This window comes from Gouania willdenowi, chromosome 7, assembly GCF_900634775.1.
Source record: "Gouania willdenowi chromosome 7, fGouWil2.1, whole genome shotgun sequence".
Classification (NCBI taxonomy): Eukaryota; Metazoa; Chordata; class Actinopteri; order Blenniiformes; family Gobiesocidae; genus Gouania; species Gouania willdenowi.
Window position 1 is genome coordinate 37,246,947 of NC_041050.1, and position 17,995 is coordinate 37,264,941.

General features: G+C 37.6%; 1 protein-coding gene across 3 annotated transcripts in view; it reads right to left on the reverse strand.

Annotated features, from left to right (window-relative positions):
• The window catches only part of nphp4 (nephronophthisis 4), a 222,765-nt gene that overhangs the window by 47,147 nt on the left and 157,623 nt on the right, over positions 1–17,995 (reverse strand). For all 3 annotated transcript variants that reach the window (XM_028453910.1, XM_028453909.1, XM_028453908.1), the window contains 2 exons: positions 17,607–17,778; positions 513–647 (listed from right to left, as the gene is read on the reverse strand). In XM_028453910.1, coding sequence (XP_028309711.1) covers positions 513–647; positions 17,607–17,778 — 307 coding nt within the window. The remainder of the gene's footprint in view (positions 1–512; positions 648–17,606; positions 17,779–17,995) is intronic.

A 17,995-nucleotide genomic window follows, 5' to 3' on the forward strand; every position in this document is an offset into this window, starting at 1 on the left:
AATACTGCCTACAAATACCTATGCTTTTAATAATGTGTACAAACCTGTGTTCATTGACAATAAACAGTTGACAATTCTCTTTAGCATTCACACTTGCATTGTCATGGTAATGCAAATTTTTCTCATAAAGGTTTGTTTCCTGTGTCAATCTGCCTGGGCTTTGCACACACACACACACACACACACACACACACACACACACACACACACACACACACCTATAAAAACACACACACACAGATGCTGCGGTGAGCTCAGTGAGGTTTAAAATTGAGAGTTACGGCAGCGCAGCCAGCAGACAGAATTTCAAATGGATTGGATTGAGCTGATCAAAGCGGGTGCTAGGTCCCCGCCAAAATAAAAGGTCCCAATTACACCGCGGAGCCGCACACATGTGCTTCCGCATTGAAAAGGTCACACAGAAAAACAGGAAGGGCAAAGTTAATGAAAGTGAAGTTAATGAAGGAGGTGACACAAACACAGACAGATAAGCTGGTGAATAAAACGCTTGCCGTTGTGCTGAAGGATGTGTCTGGAGGACAGACTTCCTCCTCGGAAGCCGCTGATGACATCCCGGGGTGTGATGATGTGAGAATGAGAGAACATCAGATCTCCTGGCCTCTTCTTGCTGGTGTCTACGAAGCATCCTGTAAAAACATGTTCAATTACAAACTGAAATCTATTAATAAAGAGCACAGACATGTGGAAAATGCCACATGACTCAACTAACGCACTTCCTGTTTCCAGCGTCACTATTTGCTGCAAATCTATAAATGCCCAAATAAAACAAAAACAAAGAAAAGACAATATAAAAACCCATTAAAAATGGTCTAAACATGTTCTGTTCTTATTGTAAAGTAGCTGTGGCTCAATAGTGTCCCCTTTGAAACACGACCAACTTCTGACTTTGCTCTTTGTTGAAGAATGTTAGGAAAAAAAAGCTTTTTAAGTGGTTTCAGCAACAAATGTAAAATATCTGTCTATATATTTGGCTCATTGACACAAGCAGACAATTATCCAAGTTTTAAAAACAAATATAATACATACAAGATATTTGCTTTCATCAAAGTCAACAGATGTTTAACATTTTGCTTAATTATGTATGTTTTCTTTTTCTTTTCTTTGTTTATTATTATTCATATATTATTAATGATAATAATAATAATAATAATTCATTTTATTTATAATGCACTAAACATTTAAAACAAATGCATAAGAATAAAAGCAGATTAAAAAATATAGTGTTTCTTCTTTTCATCTGCAATATTTCTTGGAAAAAAAAACAATTTCCCTCTGAGATCAATACAATATTTTTTATTCTGATTAACTCCTAATACTAAAATGAAAAACTAAAAATATTATTGAGAAATGTGGAAGAAATATAAACTCCATGGTTTTAAAAAAGGCCAAAATTATACTGTAAATGTCTGTTCAAAGATGGTAATAATCTGCTGGTGCTGTTTCCAGTAACAAAATATGAAAGTCAACTGGAATAAAGGTAAGAACGATTCCAATGACAGATTTCTTCTCTACAATTTAATAATTCTTAATTCCAAAAAAAGGTGGTGGTTGAATATTTGAATGCAAAGCAATGTAAAAAAAAATTAAAAAAATAAGCTTCAAAAACACTCTTTGTTTTCTAAGTAAAAAGATGCTAAACTGTCCTACAGACGAACCACGGAGCATCTTTAAAAGAAAAAGGTGAAAGAGTGGGCGGTGGTTTCATGGCAACGGCAATTTAGGAAAGAAAATACTGGTATCATTAAAACTGTTTTCACCAGAAACCACACTTAGGAAGTCAGAGTGCTCAGAAATGAAAGTAATAGTCAAAAGAAAGTTGTAAAATGATGCAATAAGTAACATCCTAAAGACTTTGTTTAGGATTTGCTCACAGTGCATTATAGACAAAAAAATGTGACGAAACCGCCCACCGACAGGTTGGACCAATAGTTTGCCACAGTCATTATTGACCCCGGCCGGTCATGACCATGACTAAAACCAAACAGGAAAATGGCGTTTTGACCTGAAACGCATTTTCGCAAACGACTTTCCTTTCTTCCTTTTTTAAATGTTGTCTTTGTGTTTCAATAATCTTCTTTTAGGATCACACAGGTTTACATGCACGGTAATGATTAAATCAGATCAATTCAACTCTAGTAACAAACAGAGACGGGGCAGATTGGAATGATGGGCCGCGGATGGTCGCCTCGGTACTGCGCTCTCTCGTAGTTGTTGTGTTTTTCTTTAGTTTTGTAGTTTATTGCTCCCCTTCTCTGGTCTCTTTCACCAGAGAAGAACTATCACAAGTTGGACAGTCCTCTGCTGATCTTTTTTCACCGGTTCTCATTTTTTTTAGAGCACAGTTGACCGAGTCAAATTCCTCGTGTGTACAACATACACTTGGCGAATAAAGATGATTCTGATTCTGATTCTGATTCTGAAAGCATATTCAAAGTTAAACCTGTCATTACAGTGACACATTCCTACAAATTTTGACGACATTCATGCAAAAATCACTCCTGCATTTAAAACCATACGTCTCCCTTTTACATTCTGTGATGGTAAAATCATAATTTCTCCCTCTTTTTAAAGACAAGTGGATATGGAAAGCCTTCAGGGTGCACTTGAGTGAAGACAGTGAAGGATGGTGGACATTAACTCAGAGCCCTTTTAAAACAGGAAATGAGGTAAAGGCTAGTTTATATTCCTGAACGGCTCTTAGCATCACTAAAATGCTTACAGAGGGAAAGTTTACCAACAGAGTGCTCTGAGTCAAGAACACATTACAGCTAGATAAGTCAAACAGCTGATGGGCTTTTTATTGCTTAGCAAGTTATGAACAGTGTAGCAACAAAGAGCTGTGACTAGTAGTGCATTTCTTTTTCATGCAGTTGATCATACGATATTCATATTTCATTCAAATAAAAAGAAGAACTTAGAACAATAGGCTTTATTATTTGAATATAGGAAAATATGTAGCCAACCTGAAACTTGTCAAAAGCACAATATAGACGTTTGACACTTATGGTGCATTTAGGTTATGTAAAAGTAAAGACAGTGATCAATGACAAACTAAATTCAATGTATTAAAAAAGATGTGCTTACAAAACGTTCTACAAAACTAAACGAATTTATGAGTTAAAATGAACTTGGTGTTTATTGGTACTTAAAGCTGCAGTATGTAGAATCGTGAGACTTGCACGTTAATCCTCGTGAAAACGCACAACTGTAGAGCTCTTAGCAACTTCTTTTCTCAACAGAGACTAGTGACAAATGTATTTTATCTTGTGTTAATGGAGAGTTTTCTGATGTTTTAGAGACTCTGACATGAAAGCTTGTATCACTCGTTGCTGAGCAGACAGACATGTTCTCTCCACCTTGGATATGCTTCTCTTGGGTTTAAAATCGATTAATCCTGTCTGGTATCACTCTCCCTTTGACTCGGTATGTGGGGCAGTCCTAAAGTCTAAACATAAAGCCAATAGAAGGAGGAGAGTTACATCCATCCATCCATTTTCATACCCGCTTATTCCCGTTTAACAGGGTCGCGGGGGTCTGCCGGTGCCAATCTCCGGCTCTCATTGGGCGCTGGGCGGGGGTACACCCTGGACAGGGCGCCAGTCCATCACAGGGCAACACAGACACAGACAACCATTCACTCTCTCATTCACTCCTATGGGCAATTTAGAGACTCCATGACCTTACAGTCATGTTTTTGGATTGTGGGAGGAAGCCGGAGTACCCGGAGGAAACCCACGCAGCACGGGGAGAACATGCAAACTCCACACAGAAAGGACCCAAGTCCACCCCAAATGACACCTAAAAAAAAAAAAAAAAACTTACATACTGCAGCTTTAATCTTAAAGGAAAAAAAGGCATCAAGATCTTTTTAAAACATCGATAGAAATAAAAAGTGCTTTAATTTGTCTCCTCAACCTTCAGTCTATTAAAAGAAGCCGAAACAGTGCTCGATTATAACATAAGAACTATAAGCCTTTTTCAAGAGGATACATTATCCAGGATGTTTCAAAATAAAACACAGCAAGTACCGCAATTAAAGACTCTTCAGTAGCACAAACGTACAGCTCATTAGGCGAGTAGGATTATGAGAAGCCAAAAAGTCCCCTCAAACTCCTTCATCAACAAACTAATAATGGAGGGGTTCCTACATGAGTAATGGGGAGCTGATGTTTCCATGCAAACATCAGCATTGACAGCACATTTCTACAGATTAATGGGGGAGGTGTCTACCATCCCTTTGCATTTATCTCACTATCCATCAACATTTGCCTGGCCATGCTATTTACCCCAATGTATTTGTAGAAAATAATGATAAAGAAATACATTATTCCTGCTACCACAAAAACATCTTCAATTTTAAAAGAGCCATAAAAATCCCATTTTACCATTTAATTTTACCAGCTGAGCTCTGGACCAGCTACCTCAGTTTTTTAAAGATGTATAGTATTAGGATTGATGTACTGTAAACACAAATACATGCACAAATGTCCCTCTGCATGCTGACAAACGTTGCAGGGCATCTCCCACAATAAGGATTGCACAGGTCAAACATAAACATAACAAGCATAACTAGTGATGCACCGAAGGCCAAAATGTTTTTTGGGCCTTAAATGGCCCAAAAGTACATTTTCGCCGAAAAAAGCAGATCAAAGCAGGATGTTGAGATGACGCGATCAGTGCGTGCACTTGTATGGAAACAGATCAACTTGTCCACACGCTCACTCACATAGCAGCTGTATTTCAATACATCTGAGCACTAAAGCGTCTACTGAGCAGTAGACGGGGCTGTGTGTGTTTCTGTGTCATGTCAGCACTGTAGATCAATATAATCAATAGGACCGTTTCTTGAATTGAATAGAATTGTTGAACACTTTACAAGAGCTGATTTAACAAGGGCGGTCTCAACCACATCTGCATGTGCACTGATTAACACTGCAGTCTTATTTCAGATGTTAGTAGATCTGCCCCTAAGCATTCTAAGATGTGATGAACATGAACACCAGTGTTTCCCACACATCCATTTTTTTGTGGTGGCTTAAATAAACGGGCCAACGTGTCCCTGTATGTAGGTTAAGATGGATGTAGGTTAAGACAGAGCAAAAACAATTAAAGTTACTCTCAACTGCCATTGATGTTTCTGTCACGTGGACGTCTGACACGTGGTTCCAAAATATCTGTTTTAAGCACCTGTAAGCCAAAGCAAATTGCTAGTTGTGAATTCTGTTCATCAACAATGTCAATAAAACATTCTCATTCTGATTAGCATTAACTCAGGTTTTCACAGAGATCCTCTGCACTTCATAACGTAATCCACTCGCTAGAGAGAGACATGGGCTCATCTGTAAACGGTTGCATTTAAAGGTTCAATAAATGGGAAGAGATTCAAATTCTGACATAGCTGGTTATGATTTACAGTCTGCATAATCAGGACTGAATAATTACATAACCTAACCACTAAAGCAGACATGGGCTCGTCTATAAACGGTCACATTTACAGACCTTGGAGTCGCTGTCAGTTTACCAATGAACAGGAAGAGATTGATCACCTTTATAATAAGTGCTGACTAGGCACTGGGAGTGAGGCCCAAGGCTAAGACAGGCTGACTTGATAATACTGTATCATGTTTTTCTGCAGTCAGTGTCTTCTCCTCGTCCTTCTCTCTCTGCTCTGTTTCAGGTGTCGTGAAGCTGATGATGTCAGTTCCTGATCTGTGGTTCACGACTAAACTAGTCTGAGACACTCTGATGTTCTATCTCTCTGTCCTGTTCTGCTGGTCCTTCTGTTCACTAACAACAACCAGTCGACGCAGATGGCTGCCACCTCAGAACCTGGTTCTAAGATTTCTTCCTGTTAAAAGGGAGTTGTTTCTTCCCACTGTCGCTAAATACTTGTTCATGTGGATCTTGTTGGCTTTTTTCTTTCTCGTTATCAATTTTATATTTTGATAAGCGCATTGAGATGACTTTGTTGTAAACTGCACTATACAAATAAAGTTGAAAGGAAATGAAATTGAATTCACTACTCTTTCAGCAGCTCAGTCAGTTTTAGACCTGTACATTATTATCTAATGTATACAGAATGGGTTACATTAAACATTTAGTATTTTATTTTATAGTGTGCATTTTTGGAACGTCACTGCTAAATAAATGTTTTGTTAATTTTTTTTAATGATTTATATTTGGAAGAGTTAATATTAATTCATTCAATTGTAATGCTTTAGTTTTAGTGAGGTTATTAACATTCAGAGGCATAAATGCAACGGTGCTATTAAATGGCATAATCATTTGTTTCTGTTTTCGGCCTTGGTTTTCTTATTTTTCAGCCAATCATTTTCATTTCAGTGCATTCGTAGTTATCATAAAGAGCTCTGAGGAGAAATATTTGGGTAAACAAGTCCAGAAGTTTAAACAACTCAAACTCTATATAAATGTGCAAATGATTCATTCAATCATCCTGATGAATTCCCTCTCCATGGGAACATCGGTAGGTTAGTCAGTGCTCATGGTTTCAGGTTGATGCCTTGCTCTATGGCTCTGGATTCCACTGTCCATAACTGCTGAATCAGCCTGCTCATGATTCTTGCTAGTGAAATATAGGCTAATAGAATACTGGCCATGTCTGGGACAAGGAGAATAATTGTAAGCAAGGGACCAGATGGCTGAACTCTATCAAATTTATTGAGTGCCCCGCGGTGTTGCATGACAATAACCCTACTTCTGCACAGGCCCACCTGTCTGCTCTTTCTGCTCTATTGGCAGTTTTTAAGGTTAAGGCCACGATAAATCACTGATTTGCGGACTTTCAGAACAAATGGAAGAAAGCACCGAGGGGGTTTCAGTGTGGTCCGTAATATTGGATTTTTTTTTCCGGCATGCCTGTTCCAGGCTACTGACCTTTCAGAATAAGCAAATTCCCTCACACCTCGCGGCGAAGCAAAAAGCTGACAGAGTCAGGCCCTGATGTGCAGAAAAGCCAGAGCCTTTAATGAGTGAGACAGTCCCTCAGAGGAGGAGCCTGTGGATAAACTAATTGTTAGGTACATTTCACTGATATTCTGTGACACTTGTGACAGATTCAGAAAGAAAGAACTACTTTCTCCGGCTGCAAACGGTAGATTCTCTCAGGCTTATCGGTTTGCTGCAGAAATAAGTACTGTGGAGTCTTAAGGAGGTTCTAATCTGTTTGTGTGTGTAAGTGTGTGTGTTTGTGTACACTGTGTGTGAGTGAGACTTGTTAAAGGGGGCAGCAGGATAAAGGGAAAGCTTGAAAGAAAGGATATAGCCACTTCTCAATCAGCAAAAACACTTCTGTCAGTGGGTTTTCTTTCTGGCACAAAGGCATTTTACCGCTGGCCCACGTTACCAACGCTTCTACAAATCGGATAATAAAAGCACTTACTGCCTTAGGCATTTAGAAAATAAAAAAATAAAAAAATTCTTTGTGGCTTAACCAACATATTATGTGAGTAAGGTACCGATAAGCCTGCGGAATATTCTAACGTAGCCTTCACAAATAGTAATTCAAGACAAATAGGACATAAACATGATTAGCAGCAATATGCAGAACATATTTTGTTGTGCCAGTGGTGTTTAAAAAGATTATTTTTAATAATAAATAATGAAATGATAATCTGTTTGCATTAGCACAGGCCCTGCCTGGTTAAATCTAGTAATATAAACCCACCTGTGTTTGATAGAACTTGTTGTATTTGAGCTTTATAAAGATAAATATAATCAGTTATCGGTTCATTAGGTCCTCTTGTGTAGAGTTTGCATGTTCTCCCTTTGCTTGTGTGACATCCAAACACATGTATGTTTGATTAATCTGAGTTTGAAGTTTGTTTGTAGGAGTGAATGGGATTGTGATTGGTTGTCTAAGCATGTGTCTGTCCATATGTGGCCTGTGATGGACTGGCCCCCTGTCCAGGGTGTACCCCCACCCCCACCTAGCGTCCTTTGAGAGCTGGAGATATGCAGCTGTATATTCAAACATCCTTAAAGAGACAGTTTCTGTGATGAAACATATTTCATGGACTGTTCTTGTCAATCTACAGATGTTGCAGATAAATATAGCAAATGAATACCAGGGTTCTTAACAGCGCTGATGTCCATAGGGGCCCCCGATGAGCATAGGGCCCCCCAAGGTTGTCATTTTGCTCTGGTTACTGGTTGAAACATGTTTGGGCTTAAAGACACAGGTCCGGGCCGTGTTCTCTTGGGTTAGGTCTAATTTTTTTTGGCCCGATTAAAGCTCTAATGTGTGCTTCTTCCTCCATGTGTGTTCCATTATAACTGTAGGTCTCACATAATACCTCATTTAAATTTGAAAAGCACGTCTTGGAATCAAGCCTTTTGAATAAAATGTTATTTCTTGTCTCTACAGTGTGTGTGAGTATTTACAGTATTAGTGAAGAACCTACAACAAGCACGAGTAACTCTACATCATTATCACCTTCACCAATTCAACTAATAACGTTTAGCTTTAAAGTAAGGCTGGAACAAAGATAAAAAACAACAAAAAACCCAACTTTAGCTTTACTTCACTAAATTTGGCCCTCAGAGAGTTATACATAAAATTGCTGACGCACCACGTGAACCCCCCATGCTGTGAAAAATTCCTGGTGAGAATCCTGATGAATACAATCATCAAACGTCTAAAATCAATAACTTTCTTGACTGACTATGAAATAAACAAAATGCTGCCATGTTACAAGTATGCTGTTTTAGTCCCTAAATTATAAGTATTTTAATCAAAGTATCTGTCAGGTCTTCTGTTCTGAAGACCTTTACATGGTTTTTACTGACTGTAGTGCAGGTACACCTCCACCTAGCCAGTTACAGTAACTACATATCCACAGACAAGCACCAAACCATTGAAAGGAAAATTAAAGGTTTGTCTTCATCATAATAATTAGTTTAATCATTAATCTAACTGTAATGAAGTTTGAAAACTCATTTTGAACAATTTCTAAAATACATGTTTGACAAAAGCAGTTTCAAAAGCCAAGAAAAAAACTAAATAAACCATATAAGTAAGGGTTACTTAACCTGTACTCGTCATTCATAAAATAGAATGTATTACTAATAATAAGCTAATTGTATTCACATTTGTTTAAAAGAAACCTATTTGAAGTACTTTATTGCATGTTTTTTAAACACAGGTGTAAAATCAACACACTCACAACCTGAATCTGCCAAGGTGCCAGAGCTTAAAGCAATATTGTGCCAAAAAACAAATCTTTTATATGTTTTTATACCTTAAAATACAATCAATAGTTGTCTCAGCATTGAAATCCCATTAGAGCCAAATTTCATAATATTGAGAATTTTCCCAAACAATATAAGATTAAATGGTGTCCAATTTATACTTAAAATTTGACTTTTAATTGCTAAAAAAATGATTACGGTCTCTTGGCTCAAACCTTATCCCCCCACTATTAATCTGTGGAAGAACAATTGAGGTATTCATGATAAATGGTCCTTAATTCAAAGATACATTTCAGATAGTTGATTTGCTTAGATTACTTCATTAATAAAAAATAAATAAAAGATACAGGTGTATATGTCTATATTTAAACTGTTTCTTTTCATTGTAATGCTGTCTGTCTATTTTATGTATACAAGGAGTAATGTACAATGTACCTGCGTTCTATCTCATAGATATTACTGCATTTTTTGTTGTATTTAACCTGTACTGAAGATTTCCAATGAAAATAAGTTAAAAAAAATACAATCCATGGAAAAGCGCGGTGTTAATATCGGTTCCCAAGTTTTTTATTTACTGTACGTTTTCGTAGTGCTATCTCCACACAAAGGTGTGTGCTTCTGTAGACGCATCTGAAGATGTTAGCAACATGGCGGTGACCGTATCTCCATGACGACCAGGTATTTTCTACTACTGGCTGCTCAGTAAAAAAGTGTTAAAAGAAAGTTACCGGACTAATCCTTTCACTTCAGTTATCCTTTAAGTTCAAACAAAGCAGACGCCACCATATAAAAGTCTTTTTATTCTCACAGTCACATATCTTTTGTATTTGTTTAATTAGTTGTGTTGAGGGGACAATAAGCATTCATCACTGACAACAAGCAATCAGTTAGCCTTCAGTTTTGGTCCCCAGAAAAGCTCTGGGCTTTACATCATTATGACATCATGAATTACAAAGACTTGGACTTCTGACACACTGCAATGATTTTATTCTGACTCAGCAGAAAAGCACACACTTCTAATAGAAAACATAAACTGTTCATTGTGTTTTTGATTTAGCTCAGAGCGTACTAAGGGCTAGATCAAATAGGTGTGTGTGTGTGTGTGTGTGTGTGTGTGTGTGGTTTAACAATCTATCAATGTTCACTAGTAACGATACGGTGGTAAATATAAGGTATGCACTGCTGATAATAATTATGGTGAATTTTTTCTTTACAGTGTTACTAATCCTCTGTTATTACTCTATAAAAGCTTCTTGATGGAGTCAACGAATACCTTGAACAATGTATTGTTTGCTTGTCAATCTCAGAATTTTATATTCCAAGTCGATAAATATTAGTATTTTCTTATTAGCTGGCTTTTCAGTTATTTTTAAAAAGATGATAAATGATTAGTAGTATACATATAACCAATACAGCAGTATGGTGAATCAAAGCAGCTAAAATGATCATAAATAGATGGGTGATTGTTTTCTGTCAGAGTGATGAACCACGGAAAAAAAATATGAATGCCAACCACATCATATGTAAGAATATTTTTAGACTTCGATTAAAAAATAAAAAAAAAGAATGAAAAAAATTTAAGCGCATTAAACACCATATACGTCATCTTTATTTGACAAGGTCCAAACCCAACCATTGAAGGTCCTTCATGAGATGAAAAAATGCCGAAATGACCTGTTTTATTTAGTTAATCAACTGAAGTTAGCATAGGGTGACCATTGTTTCAGTACGAGAGGTTTTTCTCAAATCTACCCTGTAATGGCAATATACAATATAGTAGATAAATAAGTTTTTATTGTCCATAAGGTTTAAAAAACATTAAAAAAAATAAATAAAAGGAAAAAAGCAAAAAAGAAAAAAGAAAAGCAAGTTAAAAAGTATAATATAAAAAGCACTTTGAGACTATTGTTCAGTCCCTCCAGGATTTTATGATGTGATCGCAACTATTAACACAAAATCAAGAAAACTCTGCAAAATCAGTGCGGCATTGCAATTTTTCCACAAGCCAGCAACTTTCCTGCAACTTTTCTGAAAAAAAAAAAAACATAAATATGCGGCCGCTTATCATTACTTTTGGCATTATAGCACTTGTAGTTGTTACGGAAGTAGCGGAGGATGTACTATAAGCTTTGCGCCATAAAATATGTCGCATTTGCCAACAAAAATATTGGCTAAGGACCATGCAAAACAGTAAGGCAAGGCAAGGCAAATTTATTTATATAGCGCATTTCATACTCAAGGCAACTCAATGTGCTTTACATGATAAAACATTCAATTGTTTAAAATCAATAAGAACATTTAAAATCATCAGTAAAATCAATAAGAACATTTAAAATCATCAGTAAAATCAATTAAAATCATCAGTAAAATCATCATTACATCAACAACATGACAAAAAATCTCTCTCTCAATCATATGCAGTAGAGAAAAAAAGTGCCTTTAACTTTGATTTAAAAATGTTCACATTGGATGCTGACTTCAGCTCTGCTGGCAGTTTGTTCCACTTCTTTGCAGCATAACAACTAAAAGCAGCATCACCATGTTTACTGTGAACTCTGGGCTCCACTATCTGATCTGTGTCCATAGATCTGAGAGACCTGCTGGGTTCATACCTGACTAACATGTCACCCAATGTTGCTTCATAAGAGTGGAGGTAAACTTTTTTTTGTTCTCATCGAGCACAAGCGTAAGTTGTCTTTTTTGTTACACCTAAAGAAATATGTCTTCATGTTATGCACTTTAAGATTCCTTAAGTTCTATAATGTTTACTGACTTGCACGTCTGATGATCGTTTTGATTAAAAACTGTTGCACCTTTTACATTCAGGGTACGCTCAGTGTATAAGCTAAAAAAAAAGTGCACGTTTTGCAAAATTGTGTTGGTGTTTCTATACAGCAAAGAATATTTTTTTTCTAGAACAATCACAACTTTTTACTGCAACTTTTGGAAAAATGTCCCGCAACAATCACAAAAAATGCCCACGAAATCCTGGAGGGACTGATTGTCTATGAGAAGCGCTGTACGAATACATTTTAATTACTTACTTTAAAGTTTATGAATACACGTAAAGACTAGCTACAGAAAAGCTGAACAATATTTATTCAATCGAGAAATGTAACTTATTTCAGAATCAGAAATACTTTTTTATCCCAGGGGGAAATTAAAAATGAAATTTTACCCTTAATTTCCTACATTCTGAGTTTAAAATCCCTCTCTGAACCTCCATGGAGGTTTTATCATCCATGAGGATCCTTCGGCAGAAATATTTCCATTAAATCTACTGGTTTTTAGTCTCGTTCAATCCATCTTGGACTTCAGTCTCTCTTCTCTCTGCTGCGTGTCTCGTCAAAACAAAGAAGCATCTTTAATGATTCTATCACATGTCACGGTCCAGAAAAGACGTGAAAAGAGGACACGTGAGGGTAAATCCGAAAGTGTGGTCACCCTAAGTTAGCGTGATCAGGAAAAAAAATGACGTGAAAGGCACGGAAAAAGAGGAGTAGCATCAAGAGCACAGCTGGAATGCTGCAAGAATTCCACCGGGATGGAAGCAACAGGTCAGACTGAGAGAAAACAACAGAGACAAAGGCAGGAATATTAAAGTTTGATTTAGTTTAGCTCAGCCTCAAAGGGAGGCCTCTGCGTGAGGCATCACTAGCTGGGTTTCCATTACAGATTTTTGCAAAATAAAAGCAATGTTTCTAAAGTATAAATGCGCTTTGAACGTGTTACCATTGAATGTTGTTTTGGAGACTCGTAACTCAACTTAACTTAAAAAACGCTCTATTCCTTTCTTGTTTCAAATCTAATGTAGCACCAATAATTTTTAAGTCTAATGCTGAGAAATGTCTGGGTCTCCTCTTCTGTCCACACGTACCTCGCCATGCGTTCTCGGAGAGAAGTGGTCATGTGACAAGGTATGTCACGTTCTGTGACGTGTAATTGCGGAAAAAGTGTTTCCATGGCGCTTTTGCAACACATTTCAAGATTGAAACGACTGAAATTCCTCCTCATGAAAGTGTCAAAATGTATTAGCGATATTAGTGTTCTTTCAAAATTCAGGTGTTTCCATTACCAGTTTTTTTTGCACTATTTAGTTTTTGTGCATTTCCAAAGGTAATGGAAACGTAGCTACTGACTATTTTCAGGATTTTTTCACCAAGCAAAGCTGAAATCTAAGGGCTGTGAATGTGTTGTGACGTCACAACGCGGAAATTCCACCTCGTGACAATCCTGGCTCCTCCTACCCTATAAGAATGTGAGCTCCTCCCTCTCAAACTACCTCACAGCTAAAACAAACATAGCGACGGCAGATTGATATTACAGTTAATATCTTTATATTCAGTACATAAATAAACAGAAGAGCGCTCATAACAGTTTCACTTTTAGTAGCCGTTACACCACCTTGTATCGCCTTCATGGGATGATCTGACGTAGTGGTGACCTAATGCAACGCAGCCATCGGACAAAACAATGGACTTTCTCTGTGGTCAGTAGATGTAAGGAGGAGAAGGAACATTTACTGCTGCTGTCGCTGTGATAAACCAGCGTGTGTGTTTACGCCCACTCAGGCATAAGCATGAAGGCCCAAAAAATGGCCTGTTTTTAGGAATGCTCTGAACAGTGACTTTTCAGAGGGCCAAAAGTCCAGAAAACAGGCGAGTTTGGGAAAATAAACCTCAAATATTATGTTGTTAGGGTTCTTAGAACAAATGAAGATGGGTGAAAAATAACATAATACTGGAGCTTTAAGCAATTCACAGTGAGGCCTTAATTGTTTTCATACATGTAGAAAAGGAGAGCTTTTGCGATATAGCCCTCTCACCTATAAGCGACTCAACTTGTCTTGTTGTACCATGTCCTACACCACATGCCCACCCTCTGCTACACCTGTTTGTCTCTGTATTTCTGTGCACGCTTCAGACAGACTTTGGCAACTGAGAATGATTTTATTATGCATGCAATGCCTCTGTGCATTTGTCACTGTTCTCGCTGTCAAATCTTTTACTTCTCATCTTTACCCACCCACCAAACAAGACTGCTGATTCATTATAGCTTGATGACAGTTGCTAGAAAAGAAAGAGAAGTGTGGTGGATGTGAAAGAAGTGAGAGAACAAAACAAACAGCCAGACAGACAGAGGGTGGAAAACACAGCATCTGTGATTGAAGGGTTAGCGGTAAAAAGGATGAAAAGGAGAAAACAGGAAGGAGTGATAAAGAGGAGTGAGAATATGAGAAAAGCAGCAGCAGATGAAAAGCAGAAACAAAAGAGAAATGTTTGCAAGTTCTCCCTCCACCAAATTGATTCGGACTGTCAGCCAGAGCGCCTGATGGATATCTGATCTTTGATTGGAATTTACATGCCAGACGCATCCCTCCCCTTTCCATCCATAGCAGACCCAATAACCCACTGCGCTCCCAACCTGTTCTGAGTGATAAGCACAATGAGAAAGTGGCAGCATAGTTAGCCTGAACAATGGGATTCCAATAAGCATTTCTGTGGCCAGGCAAAAGAGTGTCTGTTTATGAAAGACTATCATTTCAATGGTTGATTAATAGCCAGGAAGCATTTGTCAGCTTTTTATTGTGCAGCAGAAACGCATCAGGATGAAATTAAATGAGTGCAAGAGAAGAGGAGAGGAGCTGAAGTGGAACCATCGCATCAAATTCTATCCATTTTTCTTTTTTTTTGTTGCAGTGTTTGCTTTGCACGCCTCGACTGTTCAAGGAAACAAGAACCGTTGACAGCTGCACCAATAGTGACTGGGATCTTCTCTCACATCCCAACTCAACACATCAATAAATGTAAACAGACAACATTACTTTATCATCTAAGGCTCCAAATGGAGTATGATCGGAATATAAAGCCCACATAAATATTTTAAATGTAGAAGGAGACTTTGGGTGATACTTTGGGAGACCTTGGCAGAGTGGATTTCCTTTTAAATCATAAAAGTAAACACCATTTCTGGATTTCCAGGTCTTCTAGCTTTGCTGCGATTCTGAGTGCTGCCCTCCTTGCCTAAACATTAGTTGTGGTAGCCAGTCCTCTTGGCTGGTGTGCCTGATATAATGTTATTCCCATTTGATGATGATTGATTTAATGGGACTCTATGAAGTTGTCAAAAATATAAATATCTACCTATAAAAGCAAGGGAGGTCTGTGTGTGTGTGTGTGTGTGGATGTGTGTGTGTGTGTGGAGCAAATATCTCCCCGAAGCGGTGTGAGTTCGACCTGAAACTCGGGCAACGAGTTCCAAATACCCCAAGTGTGTGTATCTGTTATTTTGGAGTAATTTGGTCATTTCAAAATGTTTATTTTAATTTTATTTCACTTCTGGACCTCCCCGAAATGAAACCTATTCAGCTTTTGACCTCAGATATAGATATAGATGGCGCTAGCGCACCATCTATATCTATTTCACTGCACAGCTCACTTCCGGTGCGTGCATGAGCTCCCGTGGACTTCTCTTTTCTCTTTTGAGGAAAAATGCTTTTTTACTGTTCTTTATTTGGTGATGACATTTCGAAACGTTTATTTTCATGTTAGTTTGACCGTTCGCTATTTAGACCGGACAGACCTCACCCGGAAGTTATTGACGGCAATGGCTGCTGTGTTGAAAGCTGCACATTTCTCAGCAGCGCTGGTGTGAGAGAGAACCAAGGGAGGAGATTTGTGTCCAAGGTAGAGAGTCACACACACACACACACACTCCGATCAGGTACGCTTCACTATAGATCTCCGTCTACGTGTGTGTGTAACGGACCACCATTTAGTCCGGTTACAGTCTGTGTCACGACACCGTCCATTGGGTGGTAGTTACTGCAATGTTGAGTCAGATCAGTAAACGATGCTACATATAGTGAAGCCCGCCTGATGATTACTGCAGCTTCACTCACAACACACCTGCCACATACGTTTAGTGAAAGTTAGACAGGAACACACACACACACACACGCGCACGCACACACACACACACACACACACACACACACACACACACACACACACACACACTAAACGACAACAAAAACATGAAAATGACTCAAAATACACTAAATACTTATAATCCCACATGAATGCATACTTCCGACGGGCACTGTACATTACAGGAAAAAAAACACCAAACGAAAAAAAAATAACACATTTATCATGCGCATGTCTCATAGAATTAAACCAGGGAAATTGCACACGCTATTTTACTTTGCACCTGCAAATATCCCCCTTTATAATGCTACAGAGTATGTTGTTATTATTATGCCCATAATTGACAACTCTTCTTAAGCTCCCACTATATGAATACATACTTCTGACGGGCACTGTACTCGACTTCAAAAAAACATAAATTTACAGAAAAATACACAAATTTACTCCTGATTCACACTACAATAGCAACAAAAACAATAATTGTACAAAAATACACGCCTCCAAAAAAACATACATTACAAAAAAATTAAAATAAAAAAACAGCAAACATTTATGCACAAAAAGACAACAGAAATATACACAAATACACATAACTCCAAAAAACATATGTTACAGAAAAATACACCCAACAAAAAAATAGAAAAGTGATGATGAAGTCATGCACATGTCCCATAGAATTAAACCAGGAAAATTGCACCCACATTTTGCACCCGCAAATATACCCCTTATGCTCCCACATGAATACATACTTCCGACGGGCACTGTACTAGTACTTTTAATTTACCAACCCGACTGTTTTGTGATATCGATCACAAAGATTCAAACATTTCAGTTGCAGGTTGTACAAAACAGGGAAATGGGATAACTGATAGTATCCACTGGAAAGAATTTGATCTGACAGAAAATAATGAAGTATTCATCTAACAGCAGCTACTTTGTCATTTACAAAAGCTTTTTTTTCTTATGCTACACCGTAAGAAATGGCTGTGAAAACCACAGTAGTTTACTCTGTTCCTTGGAAGTGAATTACTGTGAGTATTATTTAATGATAAAGTGTTCAATAATAAGCAGTCATTTGTAAAATACAGTAGAACCTATAGTAACAAAGATAATACTGTAAAAATTCATAGTAAAAAACAATACTGGAGGAATTCACAATATAACTTGTTTTATCGTAATAAATTATTGTAATATTACCACTACTGTATAAAATCAAAGCAACCATTTTAGCACTGTATAAATTCACAGTAACCATTATAGTATTATTATTGTTATTATTATAGTAATAATGTAGAACTGTGGATATTCACAGTAACCACTGGAGTACTGTAGAAATGTACAGTAACCATTGTAGTGATGCAAAAACAAAAGGTAACTAGTCATAAGCTGCCTTTGTTTACAATAGTGCTTTCGCTAAAAACCAACAGTTTTATTTACAGTAGTACTTGCCTATGTTGCCAGTGCGAATGTGAAGTCGTCCTCTGACGATGGTGTGAACCGTCAGGGTGCTGGACGACTGCTGATCAAAATCAGTGTTTGTGTCCTCCTCAGCGTAACCAGTGGTAAGAACCTCCACCTCATGGAGGGCCTGTACTGCTGATTTTCCCTGACGCAGCAAGTACTGCAAAAACAAAATGTAAACACAACTACATTACAACATAGAAACACAGCAACAAAACAAAAGTGACTTTCATAGACTATGAAGCTACTAATTGTGGGTTATTGATGAACAGAAAATAACAATTATCTTGGGCACTCAGATAATCTTTAGAAGCTTTAGAAAATTTGACCAAATGAGTAAATAATCAATAACATATTAAGTTTTTTTTGGACGGCTT